This window comes from Brienomyrus brachyistius, unplaced genomic scaffold (genome assembly GCF_023856365.1).
Source record: "Brienomyrus brachyistius isolate T26 unplaced genomic scaffold, BBRACH_0.4 scaffold42, whole genome shotgun sequence".
NCBI lineage: Eukaryota > Metazoa > Chordata > Actinopteri > Osteoglossiformes > Mormyridae > Brienomyrus > Brienomyrus brachyistius.
The window spans coordinates 602,501-623,962 of NW_026042317.1; the positions used below are offsets into that span (position 1 = coordinate 602,501).

General features: G+C 44.2%; 1 protein-coding gene across 1 annotated transcript in view; it reads right to left on the bottom strand.

Annotated features, from left to right (window-relative positions):
- LOC125722764 (uncharacterized) overlaps positions 1–21,462 on the bottom strand; it is a 138,944-nt gene that overhangs the window by 10,584 nt on the left and 106,898 nt on the right. The window contains exons 3-6 of the mRNA XM_048998965.1: positions 12,745–12,940; positions 2,959–3,111; positions 2,364–2,529; positions 1,804–1,904 (exon numbers count right to left, since the gene is read on the bottom strand). Coding sequence (XP_048854922.1) covers positions 1,804–1,904; positions 2,364–2,529; positions 2,959–3,111; positions 12,745–12,940 — 616 coding nt within the window. The remainder of the gene's footprint in view (positions 1–1,803; positions 1,905–2,363; positions 2,530–2,958; positions 3,112–12,744; positions 12,941–21,462) is intronic.

The window sequence follows — 21,462 nt, forward strand, 5'->3', positions numbered from 1 at the left end:
AATCATTATTATTATTTATTTATTATTATTATCATTATTATTATTATTATCATCATCATCATTATTATTGTCATAAATAATAACAATTATGATGATGATGATTATAATAATAAATATGTATATAAACATAATATTATAGTTGTCTGGTGTACATTGTCCCCATAGTTTAATGCTTAAAGCACACAGGACATGTCTGTATTACAGTACAGCAAATCACAAGCGGGCAAGTGCAGTGGGATCACAAATCTATTGTGTGGCAACACTGAAGTATTGTGAGAGAACGCAAAATTACTTAGGAAATCTTTTGCCACTCTGACCTCTTAGGGGCAATTCAGTGGTACGAACTGTACAGAAATCCACAAATAAACAGGATGGAAGCCACAAATGTAACAAATAGGCAAAACTCAATAGCTTTGTGTTCCCTCACAATACTTTTCCGCTACTAATAATAACTGTACTCTGTCCATTTAAAGTACAAAAGATAGAATTAATGGATTAATAAGTATAAACCAAAATAATACAGAATTGTCTAGTTATGTGTACTTTACTGTTTACAGTAACTGGCGGTGATTGGACAAAATGCAATTATTATTATTATTATTATTATCATTCTTATCATTATTAGGTGCGGCATGGTGGTGCAGTGGTTAGCACTGTTGCCTCACACCTCTGGGACCCGGGTTCGAGTCTCCGCCTGGGGCACATGTGTGTGGAGTTTGCATGTTCTCCCCATGTCGTCGTGGGGTTTCCTCCGGGTACTCCGGTCTCCCCCCACAGTCCAAAGACATGCTGAGGCTAATTGGATTTACTAAATAGGCCATAGGAGTGCGTGCGTGAGTGCATGGTGTGTGAGTGTGCCCTGCGATGGGCTGGCCCCCCATCCTGGGTTGTTCCCTGCCTCGTGCCCATTGCTTCCGGGTTAGGCTCCGGGCGACCCAGCAGGATAAGCGGTTTGGAAAATGGATGGATGGATGGATGTGTGGTTTTTCATGTCTGTATGACTTTATCAGTTGTTGAATGATTGTATCATTAGTTTGCTGAGTTGATAGGTTTCAATAGGTAAACATGGAGGCTCTGCAAGGGATTAAACTCATTTACATCATTTCTTATGGGGAAATTTAACTTGGAACTCAACCAAATCCTAAGTCGACCAGCCTTCTGGAATGAAGTAAGTTTGTCTTCCAAGGTACCACTGTATAACTAAAGTTCTAAAGCTCCTGAGGGCAATTAAATGTCAAAGAATTGTACTACTTGCCAACAGAGTTTTTTATTGTGATAGTATTCATAACCGACTTCTACTGAATCAGTATCAGAATGTAATCACTGATAAGACTTCTACCCACTTATGCAAGCCGCTCTGGCTAAGGGCATCTGCCAAATGCAGTAAATGTAAATCCAAATTTTGGACACAAATTTGTCATCCATCCATCCATAACCCCCAATCCCAGGAAACAGAGGACCTGAGGAAGGAGACACCCAGGCCAGGATCCTGGTTTATGGAGGCGTGAGGCCACAGTGCTGCCCACAGGGTCATTTTGCTGCCTGACAATATGTTTTAGAAAATAAAATTGAGATAAAGTTTTGTGAGCCATTGGAATATAATAAACCAAAGGTTCAGACCCCCCAGGGCTGTGGGTCGATCCCTGCCGCTGGTTGCATGTGTGACGTTTGCTTGTTCACTCTGTTTCCTCCTACAGCCCACAGACATTCACCCAGATGAACTGCTATCTCTCACTTGTTCACTGTGTATGTGTCTGCTGCGAGCTTTTAGTACTGATTCCAGTGTTAGACCCTGAAACTCACCATATCCTTTATGTAGCAGCTGTGATACACCTTCTTCAAGTCCTTTTCCACATGCGGGCACGCTCTGTCCACATGGGTCAGTAGCACCAATAGAGGCACATCTAAAAACATCAACAGAAACGTCTCACTAGTGACATATTATATGTTCTATGGAATAAGCCATCATAGCAATCAGCACACTGATGTCTGTCTTACTCAGAAGCACCTGCCAGCATCACTCTGCCTTTCCTCAATCCACATGTGTTCAGCTCAGCTCATGTTCATACCCTAATCTTCAGTCCCAACCCTTTAAAAGTGGGCCCTATGTGACAGAAAGCCCTCCAGCTTCTCACAGATGGAGCGGCTCTGTGTGGAGGAGCACCCAGGAGCTCCTTCAGTTACAGCATGAATACTGTTCCTGCCAAAGCCCCGGAAAACATGGTTTGCCATTTTCCATTCCAGAAAGCTGCTCTTGTTTTTACTTTGTCACGTTCCTGTATGATTATTCTGTGTTATTCATGTACCCCTGCCCAACAACACACACTCAATAACAGATGCCACATTCCTCCCCACTCACTAACCTTGAAAACTAGTTTTCTTTCGGATTTCATCAACTTTCTTCTTCATTTCTGTAGCCATAATTCCTAATGTTGAGCTGTCTATCACATACACCACACAGTGGATCCTGTCCTTAATTTGTAACTCTGTCTGACCAGCACCAGGTTGCCATGGTGATGCAGGGTTGAACTAAACAGACAAAACGTTGTTAATGACACATTACAAACAGACATGCACTGACTTTGAGATCATGAGAAATTGAAGCAAAATGTTGTGTATCTCATATGACATCTGTGTAATTCCTTATTTATGTGAGAACAAATCAATGGATAAGATTTAATTTTGTCAGAAGAGAATGTAGGGAGAAGACGACCAGTATCTGTAAACATGTGACTGTTATAAGCCATTAATGGGATCAGACATGCATGCATTCATATGGCAGTTGTTACTGAGGCCTGCTTAGATACACAGCTCTTACCCAGTACCTTTTTTTATGCAGCCCTTCAGGATGCTCTCAATATCTTCAATGTTCACCCCTTCGTTTGCTTTTCTGAGATTTAGTTTCCTGTATTCATATAGCAGTTGTTTTTTAGACATGCTTAGATACACAGCTCTTACCTGGTAATCGTCCGGTATGTAGCCATTCAGGATCCTCTCAATATCTTCAGTTTTCACCCCTCCATTCGCAGTTGCCTCCAATCCCATGGTGTCACACAGTAGGAATCCCAGAGGCTGTCCTCCTCGACCTGCCATCACCTGGTAAGTGCGATACTGGAAGAGGACACATGATTTCATTCATCTTCTTGCTGCTAATACACTTCAGCAGGCATCTCAAGCTCAAATAACATGGGGGCACTGATGTGGTGGTCTTCAGCTCAGGCAGCCCACTCAAGTTTGCTTAAGAAAAACACCAAATGCAGATAATCTACTAAACAGGCAGCATTAATATGGTCATGTGTTGTTCTGTGGGCCAGATTTAATGCTGATTAAAAATCCTGTCAGACCCCTAAAGTACATGTTATTGGAACGATAGATGTGAGAAATGTCATTTATGTCTATGCAGGGTCACAGAAGTCCGGAGCATATCCCACAAAGCAGGGAATAACCCAGGATGGGGAGTGACACACACCATTCCCACACACATTCCCACCTATGGACAATTTAAAAACTCCACTTCACTCTACAGTGTGTTTGGGTGATGGGGGAGGGAAGCCAGAGAACCCAGAGGAATGATGGGTAATGGCAATAAGCACATGAGGGTAGGACAGTGACTTGGTGGGTGATGGGGAGGGAAGCCAGAGAACCCAGAGGAATGATGGGTAATGGCAATAAGCACATGAGGGTAGGACAGTGACTTGGTGGGTGATGGGGAGGGAAGCCAGAGAACCCAGAGGAATGATGGGTAATGGCAATAAGCACATGAGGGTAGGACAGTGACTTGGTGGGTGATGGGGAGGGAAGCCAGAGAACCCAGAGGAATGATGGGTAATGGCAATAAGCACATGAGGGTAGGACAGTGACTTGGTGGGTGATGGGGAGGGAAGCCAGAGAACCCAGAGGAATGATGGGTAATGGCAATAAGCGCATGAGGGTAGGACAGTGACTTGGTGGGTGATGGGGAGGGAAGCCAGAGAACCCAGAGGAATGATGGGTAATGGCAATAAGCACATGAGGGTAGGACAGTGACTTGGTGGGTGATGGGGAGGGAAGCCAGAGAACCCAGAGGAATGATGGGTAATGGCAATAAGCACATGAGGGTAGGAAAGTGACTTGGTGGGTGATGGGGAGGGAAGCCAGAGAACCCAGAGGAATGATGGGTAATGGCAATAAGCACATGAGGGTAGGACAGTGACTTGGTGGGTGATGGGGAGGGAAGCCAGAGAACCCAGAGGAATGATGGGTAATGGCAATAAGCACATGAGGGTAGGACAGTGACTTGGTGGGTGATGGGGAGGGAAGCCAGAGAACCCAGAGGAATGATGGGTAATGGCAATAAGCACATGAGGGCAGGACAGTGACTTGGTGGGTGATGGGGAGGGAAGCCAGAGAACCCAGAGGAATGATGGGTAATGGCAATAAGCGCATGAGGGTAGGACAGTGACTTGGTGGGTGATGGGGAGGGAAGCCAGAGAACCCAGAGGAATGATGGGTAATGGCAATAAGCGCATGAGGGTAGGACAGTGACTTGGTGGGTGATGGGGAGGGAAGCCAGAGAACCCAGAGGAATGATGGGTAATGGCAATAAGCACATGAGGGTAGGACAGTGACTTGGTGGGTGATGGGGAGGGAAGCCAGAGAACCCAGAGGAATGATGGGTAATGGCAATAAGCGCATGAGGGTAGGACAGTGACTTGGTGGGTGATGGGGAGGGAAGCCAGAGAACCCAGAGGAATGATGGGTAATGGCAATAAGCACATGAGGGTAGGACAGTGACTTGGTGGGTGATGGGGAGGGAAGCCAGAGAACCCAGAGGAATGATGGGTAATGGCAATAAGCACATGAGGGTAGGACAGTGACTTGGTGGGTGATGGGGAGGGAAGCCAGAGAACCCAGAGGAATGATGGGTAATGGCAATAAGCGCATGAGGGTAGGACAGTGATTTGGTGGGTGATGGGGAGGGAAGCCAGAGAACCCAGAGGAATGATGGGTAATGGCAATAAGCACATGAGGGTAGGACAGTGACTTGGTGGGTGATGGGGAGGGAAGCCAGAGAACCCAGAGGAATGATGGGTAATGGCAATAAGCACATGAGGGTAGGACAGTGACTTGGTGGGTGGTTTGGGGGTTTGAATCCTGCCTCCTGCTCTCTCTGCATAGGGATTACATGTTCTCACTGTGTAATGTTTCATAGTGTGGAAGAAATTTAGCAACTGAAATAAACTAAAATTCCCACTGCCTTTCCAAACTGATTGGTATGAGGAGCAGTGACAGACATTCCAGACTGATGGGCCATTGACAGTATGCAAAGGTCTGGTGACTCCAAAATCACTTCAAAGTTGTAACACTTTAGTAATCAAACCTCATACAATTCTTTGAATGTCTCATTCACCTTTGCGTAGCCAGCCCCTATGTCTATAAGCTTCAGAGCTCAAACGTCTTGGCTAGAAATGTTTATAATGTTATTTTTTTACAATTTGTCAGCACCACTGAAAATAGGTTTTTGAAAAGTATATGTTTAAAGTAGATTTTAACAAAAAAAAAATAGAATAATCACATTCTAAATGATCTTAGATTATTGGTGCTGAGTTTGTGCTGAATAAAAGCATTTGTAGCACTTTGGGATAAATGTTGTTTAGATAAGTGAAATATTTTACAGTTTTTCGGAATTGCTGAATTATTAAAAATCATTTTGGGAACAAAACTGCCAATTGCCAAAAGTCATTTATTGAATCAGTCACTTGTTTGGCAAAACTTTAACCCATGCTCACCTAGTTAGAGACAATTTGCAGAACTCAGTCACCCTTTTTGCAAAATTCAAAACACATTCTCATTCATAAAAACACATTTTGCGCGATGGTGAACTTTGATGCAAAATAGAAAACACAGGCCGCAGAGGTTAAGCGCAGCCAGCACACAGTAGTCATTTAAACACAATGACTCAAAACTGTTCACACACATTTCTAAACATTTGAAGAAGCCAAAGAGTGACTAGAACATAGAATACATGCCATAGGTGAATATGAGTTGAATTTCGACGTCAAGGTACAAATGGGCCTCACAGAGGATTCTTTCTGCATCGCCCAACAAGGGATAGCATCACTAGTCCCAGCCCTGAGACATGGTGATGAATGAACATTCTTCCGTGAATCTGGCTTGGCAGTTGCACAACATTTTGCTGTAATATGCCTCTCATTTGTTTACATTTTGGCTTTGTCATTTACAGTAACTTTTCTGGAGTACTTTGTACGGCAAACGTTATATATTACAGTTTTTCTCAATTGCTTTGGCTCAGTTCTCAAATGATTTTTTTATTTCCCAAAACATTAAGTTCAGATCTCTGAACAATTCGCATCTTTTTCACATCAGATTGGAATTTCTTATTGATTTGAGCAAATTGCAAATGCTTTGGCACATGTGTGCAAAGAGTACATACAACTGTCTGCAGTTTGGACAACAAATAATTGCATATGGCTTGTTGATCAAAACTGATGACTCGATTCTCACTTACACTGTCAAACACTTCAGAACTTCTCAGACATTTTTTATTGTGTAAGCCATCACATTCAAAACGATCTATTCAATTATCATAATTAGTATACATGAATGTATATTCTAAAATATATCTAACATTGACATTGTTTGTAATGTCTGCTACATTGGCACATGCCCTGTAATTGCAATCGCAATCGAATTGCAAAGTACCTCTAATATGACTCAACCATTTAACCATTTAACCAATCAACTTTGGGAGTATGTATATGTAGATTGCCCACAGCACAATCACTGCTGTAGAATGTTTTGAGAATGGAGGACGTTCACAACGCTGAACTGCAGCAACATGCTCGTGGAAGAGCAATTGGAAGGCGTGTAAGAATACGTGGTGGTGGTAGAGGAAGAAATAATTGAGGAAGAGGTGGAAATAGAAGAGTTAGAGTCTCTGATGAAATCAGAGCCACACTTGTGGCAGGTGGAAGAGGCTGGTCGAAGAGTACAGCCTAATGTAAACAGGTCCACAGTGTCATCAATTGTGCAAACCTTTCGTAGGGAAAACAGGTACATATGTATTTTTTTGTTTTACAGTATGTAAAGTATTTTTACAGTATAAACAACAATATTGTAAAGGTAAATGCAAGTCTATTTGTTCATTCTATAGAACTGCACGACAACCTCGCGCTGGTGGCAGAGCAGCAGTATTTAACCAACTGCAAGAACAAGAAATTTGCAACATGGTCATAGCCAATTCCATCAGGCTAAGAGAGATCCAAAGTGCAATCATAAATGACAATGAGGTCTTTGCAAATATACATTCTGTCAGCATTTCCACCATAGACAGAGTTTTAGAAAGACATCAGATGACTATGAAACAGCTCTATAAGGTGCCATTTGAGAGGAACAGTGAAAGAGTCAAGGCGTTGCGGTACCAGTATGTCCAGGTAAACCATTGGTGTGCACTTAGTGAGTTTTCCTGTATTTCTAAGATGCCTGTATTACTTTACTGTAAGTTTCAGTAACCCATAAGAAAATACATTTACTGTTACATTTTTTCCTGTGTTCCTTCATAGAGAATCATGGAGTTAGAACTACATGAAACGACTCACATTCTTGTTTTTGTGGACGAGGCTGGGTTTAATCTGTCCAAAGGCTGGAGACGTGGTCGCAATCTCATTGGACACCGAGCCACAATTGACACACCAGGCCAACGTGGGGCCAATATTACAATGTGTGCTGCCATTTCAGAGAATGGTGTGAGCACACATATTCCACACATTGGGCCCTATAATACCCAACTTCTCCTGGCCTTCCTAAATGCACTTTACAGAGACCTGATTCCAGAACAAGAAAGAGGTTTGGTTAGACCACATTTGCCTAATTATGTTGTTGTCTGGGATAATGTCAGCTTCCACCGAACCAACAGTGTTAGTGACTGGTTTGCTGCACATGAAAGGATAGCAGTGGAATTCTTTCCACCATACTCTCCGTTCCTAAATCCAATAGAAGAGTTTTTTTCAGCATGGAGGTGGAAAGTGTATGATCATAGACCACAAAATCAGATGTCTTTGTTGGATGCCATGAATGCTGCATGTGAGGACATCACAGTTGACCATTGCAGGGGATGGGTGCGGCATTCAAGGAGATTTTTTCCACGGTGTGTGGCAATGGAAAACATCAGATGTGATGTTGATGAAAATCTTTGGCCTGACCAACGTGAGCAACAAGATGTCCACCAAGAATAATTTGTTTTTTTTTTCCCCATGAATGTTATTTGTTGTTTTTGTGTATTTGTGGTAATACACAAATATGAAATGTAAAGTGAAATCTTGTTACCCTTGTCAGTTACTTTACATGTACAGTAATACACTTGTATTGTGTATATACACGTGAAGTACAAAAATAAACACTGTACAAATACAAATGTTCATAGATTTTTTCTTTTCTTTTCTACATACTATTGACTTTTCTCAACAAATATGAGATTTTTGTTTAAACCCTTAATTTTCATGGTTGACTGTTGTGGTGAAAAAACAACTAAACATTTTGACCAGTGTGGCTCACACAATGACAAAAATACTTTAGATTTTGGTGGCCTTGGCCAAATTATTGACACAATAACTAGGTTTTGAAGCATGAATTAAATGTTTTGGGTGAGTAACTACATTTTGCAGACATGCTATAAAGTTTTGAAGTTCCTGCAAACAGTTGTGACATTTGCACTCACAGTTTAGAGAATGTTAAGACTGTTTCGAAAAATGTGCCAAAGCAATTGAGAAAAACTGTAGTTATCAGTCATAACTCTACAGTATACAAATATTTTTGGTAATCGACCATACTTTTTTTTTCACTATAGTTGTCACGCCCGGCTCATACTATCCTCGTGTGTGCCACGCCCCCTGATCATTGAGGGGGGGCTAGGCTTCGTGCTAAACTTCACACTAAGAAATGGGAACAAACTGGAACACAGGCAGGAAGTAAAGGGGGGCTTCAGCCCTTCTCATAATGCAAGTGAAATTAGGAAAGCAGAAGGTGCATTATCAGGGTCATGGTGACATTATGCTTATGCTTGACTGGCTTGGCTGTGGGGCCTAACAATGGAGGGGGTCGCTGAGGGTCGCTGACGCTGCAACTTTGCAACATAACAGGATAGGATAAAAGGGAAAGGGTGTGGGTACTAACGCCAGCATTGTCAAAACAATAGTTGTATGTCACGCAACTGGAAAGGTACCAACAAGGACAGCAGACGTCCTAAACGGGTTATAAAAACCAGACACAGACAATAGAGAGGAGAGCTTCCTTCGGTATGTACTGTTTGTGCATCTGAGTGTGGCTCCCGGATTGCAATCTGTGCTTGGAATAAAGAGAGCTGACTTACAACCATCTTTCGCCTCCAGAGTGCATCTTTTCCTCATCAATGGACTCGGTGGAGTCTAACTCCAACATTATCCACGTGTGCTTCCCTGATCTTGCCCAGCTGTGTCTGATTATTTTCGCCCAGTCCTGTCTATTTCAGTCCATGTCTTGCCTTAGTTTCTGGTCCGTCATTGATGTTAGTCGACGTCTGACGTTTCCTGCCTCTAGTTTCTCCAATAAATCCCTGTTTCCCTGTATTCCGCTTGCCTGCCTGCTTCTTGCCCGCTCGCCTGCCCGAACGATCACCCTCTTTCTACGGCGATCGTGACAATAGTCTTGCGGTTTCTAATTTACATGCTAACAAGAGTTTTGACTGGTAGCGTTTTCATTTTTTTGTGAGTTTAGCTTGAATTTTAGGGTTTGTGCTTAGTGGTTTAATTATAGGAGAGGAGATTTTAGGAAATGTGTTTTAGCAATTGAGAAAAATTTTAAAATGTCAAGGCATGTCAGACTACTTTGAAAGTGGGTGAGAGGCCTCAGACTCCAAAGGGTTACAGTAAATACTTATTATGCTATGTTTCTTTTATGTTCCTCTTTTTGAGTCTGGTACTATGACAAAAATTCCCAATCTATCTATCCAGTGCTACTTAAACATTCTATCCTCTTTGTGCAATGTAGTGACGTAAAGTACTGTCAGCACAACAGCATGATACTACCACCACCCTGCTTGACTATTGGTTCAGTGTTCTTAGGTTAAGAAAGCAACCTCACCTTGACCCCTGCAAACATATCTCTTTTCATTGTGGCCAAGCAGAGAAATGACACATTCACACGTCATTGTGACTGCCCCCCCCCACCCCACCCCGTGAATATGCAGCCATCAGCAGCCTTTCAGACTGTTAGAAAGGCAGAACACACTAAGGAATGTGTCTGTTTTATTCAAGCACAGTACAGAACCATATGTTTTTTATTTTTCATTTTCTACTCTGTCCACCTTTATTCTCCACAATCAATCTTATTACTTTGTTTAGGCCTGTAATTAGTCTGTTACACACATCTTGGGTCACTCTCCTCTCCCATAATGCTCTCCCTCGCTGCTGCTTTGTACCTGGCTTGGCCTCCTTGCGGATCAAGTCAAGTAGTCAAGTCAAGTAGGTTTTATTGTCATTTCAACAATACACAGAGTACATAGTGAAATGAGATAATATTCCTCCAGGACAATGATGCAACACAGAGTAGGACAACGACAGAGCGACATCATAAGTGCAGACAGGACAGCATAACAGTGCAGACTGACAAGACAAGACAACATACAGTGCAAATTAATGGTGGTATCAGTCTGGATTCAGTATTTAAGTTACTGTATGGTAGCAGCGAAGGTTATTTGTGCAAAAATGCTGTGCAAAAATGCCGTGGTATAGAAGAGTAAGGAGTTGAGAGGAAATAAATAACAATAAATAGAATATACAGATGTACATGTAATGATCCTTACTGGGGAGCACCCTAAGCTCCCAACCCAGGAGAGGCCTGCACCATGCCTGGGCCAGGAGAAGTTGCTACTGCACTAGAAGGAGCGGCCTTTGTCGCTCCACTAGCCCCCAGCCCAGGAGATGCCTTCATCACTCTGTTAGCGCCTGGCCCAAGGCTTCCAGCCCCGAGAGGGCTGCCCACCTTGCACCCGCAGTGGCCACCACAGATGAGGTTTCTGCTGCTCCCGGCTCCAAGGGCGCCACTTTGCCCATGCTCCCAACATGCCAGGTCATCTGCCTTGCCCATTTCTGGAAGGCCTGGTTCTACCCCGCTCACTGCATGATGTCCTGTTGGATATAGCTTCACTCTCAGCTGCCAGGCCAGTGAGAGCTGTTCTGTTCTGCCCATATTTGGACGTCCTGGTTCCGTTCTGTGTCTAGGCCTCCAGGTTCCCTCCAGCCTGTCCTGCTCATCTTCAGCTGTCCCAGTTGTCATGCCCTTCAAGCTCCTCAATGCCCTCCTGTCCCTCCATCTCTCACCCTGCAGGTTCCTTATCCTCCTGTTCCTATCCTGTCTCCTAAGTGCCCACCTGGTCTGGTTCCACTGTCTCTGCAGCACCATCTGACCCTGGCCCTGCTGTCTTCTTGGTGCCACCTAGCCACTCTGACCCCTCAGTGCCACCTGGTCCCACAAGTTCTCCAACCCCAGGAGGCTCTGCGTCCTTTAGTCTGCCCCCCACATCACAGGGTCTGGATGATCCCCTGCCAAGCCCTGTTCCCTTCTGCTCTGCCCTGCTTTTGCCCTGTTGCCCCTTCCCAACTGTGCTCTTCCCTAATCTGTGTCCCTTGTGGTCCTTTTTTCTGCTCTGTGTTCCTAATGGTGTCTGGTCCTGTGTTCCTGGTCTTGTCCTTGTATCTGGGGACTTTGTATGCCTATCCTGGTGTTAGGCTCCACGGTCAAAGCCCTAGGGGGTGTGTTCCTGTCCCGTCCTGTTTTGTTCATGGGTTCTGTCCCTCTGTAGTAAAATCTGTCCTGTCCAGGTGTGACCTGTTTTATTTGCCCCCATCTCTTTCCTGGGTCTCCTTGGTCTTTTTCAGTCCATTACTGGCCTGGTCCCTGCCTGGTCTGTGCCCCTGTCAGTGTTTGTCCTGTCCCATCCCGATTCTGGGGAGGGGTGGGGTACAGTCCTTCCCTGCCCATGATGTCTGCCTAATCCTCCAGTTTCCTCCCTGCCACTGCTCTAACAAACCACAACTGGTGCACGTTTTTCACCTCTTGTTCTTGCCCTCAGGTTAGCAATTCCCAACTGCCTCTTGTCTGGGCCCTCATTAACTCAGCATTTAAGTGCTTCCCAGTCTTGTGGTCCCCAGTTCCATCAATAACGTTGTTTGCCTGTTGTCCATATCCACACCTCCCTGTTTCTTCCCCTGTAATCCTGTTTGCCAGTTCCATTTCTATTAGTCAACCACCTTTTCTTTGCCCCTCCCCACCTGCTCCCCAAGTCTTTTGCCCTGGTGTACAACACAAGGAATTGAACTTAGCAAAGAAAAGAATGAATGACTGGAATATTTATGGAGAGTAGACCACTTATATATAGCTTGTCCCATTGTGTAAATTAGAACATTGTATCTCCTTTTCATTGAAGCTGTCTGTGATCATCCCTTGTGTATCACTCTGCTTCCCTTTTGCAAGAAGAAATAATTTCTCATCACTTCAGAACTATGTCTCCGGGTAAATTTTTGTGACAATGGGCTCAAACTAAATTTCATACAAGGGATTTAGTACTGTCCTAAATGAGGACAACAAAGAGCAACGAGTAACAAACTGCAAATAAACATAGCAGATGTGGAACAAACACTGAACCAGAATGGTGGACAGCTGTATAAGCTAGTCTTTCATGTGAAATGAAGACTCGCATAATCACATTACCTTCATGGTCAGGCTTTCTCCTATAAATCCTACATCAGCTTGGCTTGTTATGTTGCCACGGAAGATAGAGTTCATGGAGTTGAAGAAGCTTGATTTTCCAGCTGTAATCTGACCAATGAGAAGAATCCGAGCCTGAGGCACTGAATCGATAAGGGGCTTGTAATCCTGTATGTATTTCATGAGGTTGTTTCTTGTGCTATAGGAATGGAAATGGGAATTAGTCAAAGTTTATAAGAAACACAAATAGTCCTATATCTAATATACAACAGTTAGTTTCGACCAAGAAATGAGATTGGACAAAATCTTTTTTATGAGTGCTGTTACAGTATAACCGCACTTGGACATTTCACATCAGATGTATCACTCCGCTTTACAGGTGTATCTAAAAACCGTTAAGCAATAACATATGAGAAGGAATGTGGTTGTACTCCAATATATCATCGCTGTGATTTGGTCATGCGGCCGAGTGCTGAAGATAGTAGTACAATATATGACGGCAGTGATTAACACAACTTTGTGTATGATATTGCTTTTATACAACATTTCAAGTGGTATTAGTAGGTTAACACTAATAAGCCATGACGAATAATATTTGCTTGATTACTTATTTAAACCATGGAGTGTTTGTCTGGATCAGTTGAAACAGTATGACTCGTGCACGGAAATGTAAAACACATTCAGGCCAGCTTTGTTGCGACTCAAGACAATTCCTGCAAATAGGCCTACTAGATCCTCATCGAACGCAACTCTGGTGCTGGAATCATCTTCAGAGATGTTTGTATTAGAATATAGGTCCAAACTTTTTATGGCATGTGGAATCATAAACCTGAATGCTTTTTCGATGCATCAGCTTATGTCCATGAAGTATGCCGTACTGTTTCAAGTGATTGGTTTCAAAACAGAAAATATTACTCAGAAAAACAGGATGATCTCATTATTTCAGAAAAACTAAAAATTTTACTTATAAAAACAGGGTTCTTATGTCCTTATTTTGGAAAAACAGAACTGTTTTTTTCCCCAGAATAATGTAATATGCTTCCAGAACTTGTATATCTCATTAAGATTTTTTTGCACATTTACAAATCTTATTACACACACGAATGTTCTGAATACACATTTACAGATTCTTATACACTTTTGTAAATATCAATATGCATTTACAGGTTGTTTTACATTTACAAATCTACAGTCACACAACTCTCCACACACATTTGCAAATAATTTTGCTACAATAATAGCCATACTCATGGGCCCACTGGTGAAATCACTACCAGCCATGAGATTACAACTAGTGAACGTCTTATCATGGGTGCAGAGACCTAACCTGCAGTGCCACACACCACCATATGCAGGCTGTTTGTGTGTCTGGGTGTGTTTGATCACAGACAGTTTACAGTATATTACTCATGAATATTAAAAAAATACAGGTATATAATAACTGTCATGATCCGTGAAAACGGCTGATCGTTCGGGCAGACGAGCGGGCAAGAAAGCGGGCAGGCAGGCGGAATACGGGGAAAACTAGGGGTTTATTCAAGACGAGCAGAGTAGGACGGAACAGAAGCTGGAACATCGACAAACATCAATGACGGACAAGGAACCAATGCAAGACATGGACTGAAATACACAAGACTGGGCAAACATAATCAGACACAGCTGGGTACGATCAGAGAAGCACACGTGGATAATCAGGGGGCGTGGCACACACGAGGATCTTATGAACTGGGCGTGACAATAACAATAATAATAATAACAAATTTTATTTATAGGCGCCTTTCTGGACACTCAAGGACACTGTACAGTGAGTGTAAAAGAACAATATAAATCATAAAACCATAAAATACAAAAAATACAAGAATATAAAACATAGGTTAAATTAGACAAAGCAACTGAATTCACAGAGAGAGAAAGCCAGCTTGAACAGATGGGATTTAAGTTTCGATTTGAAGAGTGGAAGTGAGTCAGTGTTTCTGAGCTCTGATGGTAATGAGTTCCAGAGGCGAGGAGCTGAGTGACTGAAAGCTCTGCTCCCCATGGTGGCAAGACGGGCGAGGGGGACAGTGAAATGGATGGAGGATGAGGATCTAAGGGTGCGAGGGGGAGTGGCAATTTGTAGGAGGTCGGACAGATATGGAGGAGCAAGGTTGTGGATGGCCTTAAATGTTAACAGCGAGATCTTAAAGTTAATATGGAACTTAACTGGCAATAATTGAAGCTGCTGCAGAACGGGAGGGATGAGGTGGATGGAGGAGGTTCGGGTGATAATACGGGCAGCTGAACCAATTGAAGCTTATGAAGGGATTTCTTAGAGAGACCAAAGAGGAGAGAGTTGCAGTAATGTAAGCGAGTGGTAACAAGACTGTTAACAGGAATAGCAGTGGTATGTGGAGTAAGGGAAGGACGTAGATGATTAATATTACATAGGTGGAAAAATGAAGGAAATATGAGTGATGTTATTGATGTGAGACTGGAAGGGTAAGGTACTGTCGAGGATGACACCCAATTTGTTTAATTTGAGAAAGTTTAAAGAGAACCAGGACTTAATTTCTGCTAAACAATCAATGAGGGAGGAAGGTAAAATGGAAGAGTTGGGTTTGCTACTGAAGTAGAGCTGGGTGTCATCTGCATAACAGTGGAAATTGATATTGTACTTGTGAAAGATTTTGCCTAGGGGAAGGAGGTAGATAATGAAGAGGAGGGGCCCCAGGACAGAGCCCTGGGGCACACCTGAAGTGACAGTGGAGGGCTGAGATGTGAAAGATTTGAGCTGAATTAACTGAGTGCGGCCAGAGTGGTAAGATTTGATCCAGTGTAATGGAGTTTCTGATACCAGTGGAAGATAATCTATTTACAAGGGTGTTGTGACAAATAGTATCAAAGGCTGCACTCAGGTCAAGAAGAATGAGAATAGTTAGTAAACCAGAGTCAGCAGCCATAAGTAGGTCGTTAGTGATTTTTATAAGTGCAGTTTCTGTGCTATGAAGAGGGCAAAAACCAGACTGGAACTGTTCATAGAAATTATTGTGAGATAAGTGGGAATGAAGTTGAATAGCTACTGTTTTTTCAAGATTTTTAGAGATAAAAGGTAAGTTAGAAATTGGACAGAAGTTATTGAAGTCAGTAGGCTCAGCACCAGGTCGTCAGTATTGGAGTTATGACAGAAGTTTTGAACGATGGAGGAACAGTTCCAGTGGTGAGAGAAGAGTAAATGAGAGACTAAATGAGGGGAACCAGAGAAGGGAGACAGGCCTAAACCAAATCTGAGGGCAGAGGGTCTAACTGACAGGTGGATGTCTTGGACTTACAGATAATATCTGAAATTTCTGAATGGGAAGCTGAAAGGATGAAAATGTCAGAGTAGGGGAGTGGAGCTCAAATGAGTTCAAATGAGGTTGATCCAAGGTCCCAGTGGATCCTCTGTATTTTTCATTAAAGAAGGACATAAGGGAATTACAGCGATTAGTTGAATAAAGATGGGATGGTAGAAAATCTGGGGGTTGGATAATATTGTTGAGTATCAAAAACAATGCCTTAGTATTACCCTTATCAGATGAAATTATATGGGAATAATAGTTGGATTTGGTTTAAGCATTTGAATCCCTGTAGTATGATATATGGTCTTTGAACATCTCTTTGTGAACAGTGAGTCCAGTCTTTCTGTAAAGCCTCTTTAGTTGGCAACCTTTGGCTTTCAAAAGCCGAAGTTCAGATGTAATCCAGGGGGCAGAAATTCAAAAAGAGACAGATCTGGTTTTTAATGGGGCAACAGAGTTAAGAATATCACGAAACCCACAGTTATAATAGGAAACTAACTCTTCTGGGGTGGATATATTGGGAATGTCCATAAGGGAGTTAATGCTAGAAAAAAAGTAAATCTAAATTGATATTTTTAATATTGTGAAAGGAAATGAAACGAGGGAGCTTATGAATGGAAAATGTGAGTTCAACTTTAAATGAGAGGAGGAAATGATCAGTTATAGGGAGTTCAACTGCCGATTAGACTTTTAAACTTTCCACGCAAGATTATCAAGCTTATTATGCTCCTTTAACCCGGATGCGCGGACTTTACAGCAGCTCATCCTCATCCCCCCATTATCGCAAGAACCAGCTCTTCAGCAAAACTGCACAACAACAAATAGCGTAAGTGAGATTTTATTCTAAGATGGCTAGTTGTGATGTTGTGTTTTGTAGCGAATGTAGAATGTTTAGCCTTAGTTCGTCAATCAGCAATGATAGCTTAAACAGTGATAACTTTATCTGCAAGAAGTGCAAGGCAGTAGAAGCCCTGATGGAAAGAGTTACCTGGCGGCGCCACGAGCAGGCAGCGGCTAACAGAGCTCCGGTGATTTCAGTGTTTTTACTGAACCTTTTTTCTACTTTCCGTTTTGTTTGACCGAATCACGATGTGATTCACCTACGACAGACTCATCCTGCTCCAAATTGAAAGAAAATGCACGATTCCACCGCTAAATCTACCGTTGGAGACGCTACAGATCCTAGGCGAGGCAGCAAAGCACAGCTGGCCGAAACGCAAGCGCTGCTCACGCAAACAAAAGCGAGGAAAGCGCGCGGGCACTAGTGCGAGGCTAAGAGCTAACCCCATCCGACCGGCACTTCCATCTGTCCTCCTCTCCAACGTCCGCTCACTGGACAACAAGATGGACTATCTCTGGCTCCAGCAGGCAAGCCAACGTGAGATAAAGAACTGCTGCGTCTTTATTTTCACGGAAACGTGGCTGAACGTGGGCATCGCGGACTCCGCTATCCAGCTAAAGGAGTTAGTATGCTATCGGGCCGATAGAGAAGCCTCATTGTCCGGTAAGAGCCGTGGAGGCGGCGTGTGCGTCTACATTAACAAACTCTGGTGCACGAACTCCGCTGAATTGACTCGCCACTGCTCACCACAGATAGAGTTTTTGGTGATAAAGTGCCGCCCGTTCTACCTGCCGAGAGAATTCTCCGTGGTGCTAGTTATAGCCATGTACCTGCCACCTAGCGTGAATGCTAACCAGGCGCTAGCCGAACTTCATGAGGCTGTTAATAAACTCCAGACTGTGCACCCGGACGGCTTTCTCATCATCGCTGGCGACTTCAACCACGCAGACCTGAAGTTAGTTCTCCCCAAATTCCATCAACATGTGGACTTTGCTACGAGGGGGGAGAACTGCCTGGACAAAGTTTACACCAACGTGCGTGGTGCCTACAAAGCAGCAGCGCGTCCTCACATCGGCTCTTCTGACCACACGACGGTGATGCTACTGCCCACATACTTCTCTCTGCTAAAACGCACAAGACCTTCCAAAAAAACCATCAGAGTCTGGCCCAGTGGAGCTGTCTCAGCAATCCAGGACTGCTTTGAGTGCACGGACTGGGATGTTTTTAAAGAGGCAGCGACGCTCAATGGTTGCATCAATCTGGACAAGTTTGCAGAATCTGTGACCTGCTACATCAGCAAGTGCATAGAGGATGTTACTGTCCTTAAGAACATAACCACCAGAGCCAACGAGAAACCCTGGTTCACAGCACAGGTACATGCACGGCTAAGAGAGAGAGATGCTGCTTTCAGGTCTGGGAACAAAGTTGCTCTTAAAACAGCCAGAGCAAACCTCTCTTGCTCCATCCGACAGGCAAAGCGAGCACACACACAAAAGATCCACAACCACTTCAGGGACACAAAAGACTCGCAGTCTATGGAAAGACATCCAGGCTGTCTCTCAATACAAGCCAGCACCAAGCAGCTGTGAGGGAGATGCCACACTTCCTGAGGAGCTGAACAAGTTCTATGCACGATTCGACGCATTGAACAACACACACACGTCGAAAGCCACGCCTCCCATCACTGACAAGATCATCTCTCTGCCTGCAGCCGACGTGAGGAGAACTTTTGCCAGAGTCAACCCACCGAAGGCTGCCGGTCCAGACAACATTCCTGCTCGCGTGCTCAGAGACTGCGCTGATCAGCTGGCTGAGGTCTTCTCAGACATCTTCAACACATCACTGAGCCAGATGATCGTCCCAGCATGCTTCAAATCCACCACCATCATCCCAGTGCCAAAGAAGTCTTCAGTCTCCTGCCTGAATGACTACCGTCCCATCACTCTGACACCCATTGCCATGAAGTGCTTCGAAAGACTCGTCATGTCGCAGGTGAAAAGCAACCTCCCCCGATCACTGGACCCGCTACAGTTTGCCTATCGCACAAATAGGTCAACCGAGGACGCCATATCCACCGCACTCCACCTTTCCCTCTCTCATCTGGACAATAAAGACTCTTACGTGCGACTACTGTTCATAGACTTTAGTTCAGCCTTCAACACCATCATTCCACAAAGACTGTGTGTGAAACTGAGCGGATTGGGACTGAGCACCTCACTCTGCAACTGGATTCTGGATTTTCTCTCAGAGAGGCCTCAGTCTGTTCGAATCGGCAACAGCGTTTCCAGCACCATCAGACTGAGCACAGGTGCTCCTCAGGGCTGCGTTCTCAGTCCACTTCTGTTCACACTCCTGACCCATGACTGCACTGCCCTGCACAGCCCAAACCACATCATCAAATTCGCAGACGACACGACGGTGGTGGGGCTCATCAGCAACAACGATGAGTCGGCGTATAGAGACGAGGTTCAGCAGCTGTCCACGTGGTGCAGTGAGAACAACCTGTCGCTGAATGTGGACAAAACCAAGCAAATGGTAGTCGACTTCAGGAGACCTTGCCCCAGCCACACACCACTCAGCATCCACGGCTCCACCGTTGAGATGGTAAAAAACACCAAGTTCCTGGGAGTTCACATCTCAGACGACCTCACCTGGACGACCAACACCACCTCCATCACCAAAAAGGCCCAGCAACGTCTCCACTTCCTGAGACGGCTTAAGCGAGCCAACCTCCCACCTCCCACCCTCACCGTGTTCTACAAGGGCACCATAGAGAGTGTCCTGACCAGCTGCATCTCCGTCTGGTTTGGAAACAGCACGGTTTCCGATAACCGACAGCTTCAAAGGATCATCAAAGCAGCTGGGAACATCATCGGTGCATCTCTTCCATCGCTGCAAGACATCTTCAACAAGCGCTGCATCAGGAGGGCCTCCTGCATCGTGCTTGACTCCTCTCATCCTTCACACGGACTCTTCACACTCCTCCCATCTGGCAGACGCTATCGCAGCATCAGGACTCGATCTTCCAGGCTGCGGGATAGCTTTTTCCCAGTAGCCATTAGACTCCTGAACACACTTACCCCCCCACACACACCCGGACTGCGATCAAATTGACTCCTGCACATCTGCACTTTACACACAAACTGCTACAAGCATTTTTGCACTTCTGCCACTTATTTGCACATTTTCCATACATAACTATTATAACCTCCTCTACCTCTATCTCCAAGTATAGTATATTTTTTTGTATACCTTATATTTACTGATTTGTTACATGTCTCTTTTCTCTCGTCTGCACTGAAAAAAACTGGAGCCACGTCATCTCGTCTCTCTATGTACCTGTACAGTATATAGCAGAGATGACAATAAAGTTTACTTTGACTTTGACTTTGAAGAGTTATAGAGCTAGAGTCGCGCCTCCAGACGTTAGCACAGTCGCTAGGTAGCCAGCTAGCTGCAGGTTCGCAGTCAGGGAGTCTGGGGGCTTCAGTATTAGAGTTAGATAGCACGGCCCACACTCCGGCATTAGAGCCCATACAGCAGGGCGGGTGGGTGACAACTCGGCGACATAGTCGGAGAGCCCGAGCTTCGGCGAAGGCTACCCCCGAGCACCACCTTCCATCTCTCAGCGTGTCGAACAGGTTTTCCCCGCTCAGTGAAACACCCACTGAGACGCCTGTTGGAAGTACGACACGTGAAAATAGCTAGACCGCTAGCGGCACCAGCAGTCGAGGTAAATTGTTTACCGGGAGCCAGAGCGCTGGACATTAGGGCCAATCTTAAGGTGCTGACCATAAATAGACGTAGATATTCCAAGATAGTTGGATTTTATTCGCATGGATTTTATTATCTGCATAATATTGCCAAGTTAAGAAACACACTCTTCATGCGTTTATTACCTCCAGGCTCGATTACTGTAATGTCTAATTCTCCAGCTGTCCTAATAGGTCATTAAATAAACTCCAGCTAGTCCAGAATGCAGCAGCCAGAGTCCTCACCAAAACTAAAAAATATGATCATATTTCCCCAATTTTATTTTCACTGCTCTGGCTGCCAGTTAGATTTCATGTTGACTACAAAACGCTGCTCTTAACCTATAAAGCTGTAAATGGTCTTGCACCACAGTATGTGAGTGACCTCATTTGCAACAACATTCCGAATCGTACGCTTAGATCACAAGATGCAGGTCTTCTATCCATACCCAGAATAAAGAACTTTACTTTTGGGGGAAGAGCATTTGCTCATAAAGCACCACAGCTATGGAATAAACTTCCTATTAGTGCTCGGAACTCAGACACAATCTCTGCATTTAAGTCAAGGCTTAAGACGTACCTCTTTAGCCAGTCTTTTGGATAGTTAAATCCTCTTTTCTAAGGTGAAGGCAAATCTGGAGATTCATAATCATTTGAGATTAAAGGTAAAAGGGGGGATTGGTGCTGTCGTCCTGCCACTCTCGCCGATCACTTAAGCTGTGGACGGCGGGTTGGCTTGATGCCAAAACCCCTGGAAACCCTCATGTCTGTGCTTCCTTCCAGGTCTCTCTTTTAGACAGGCTGTCATAGT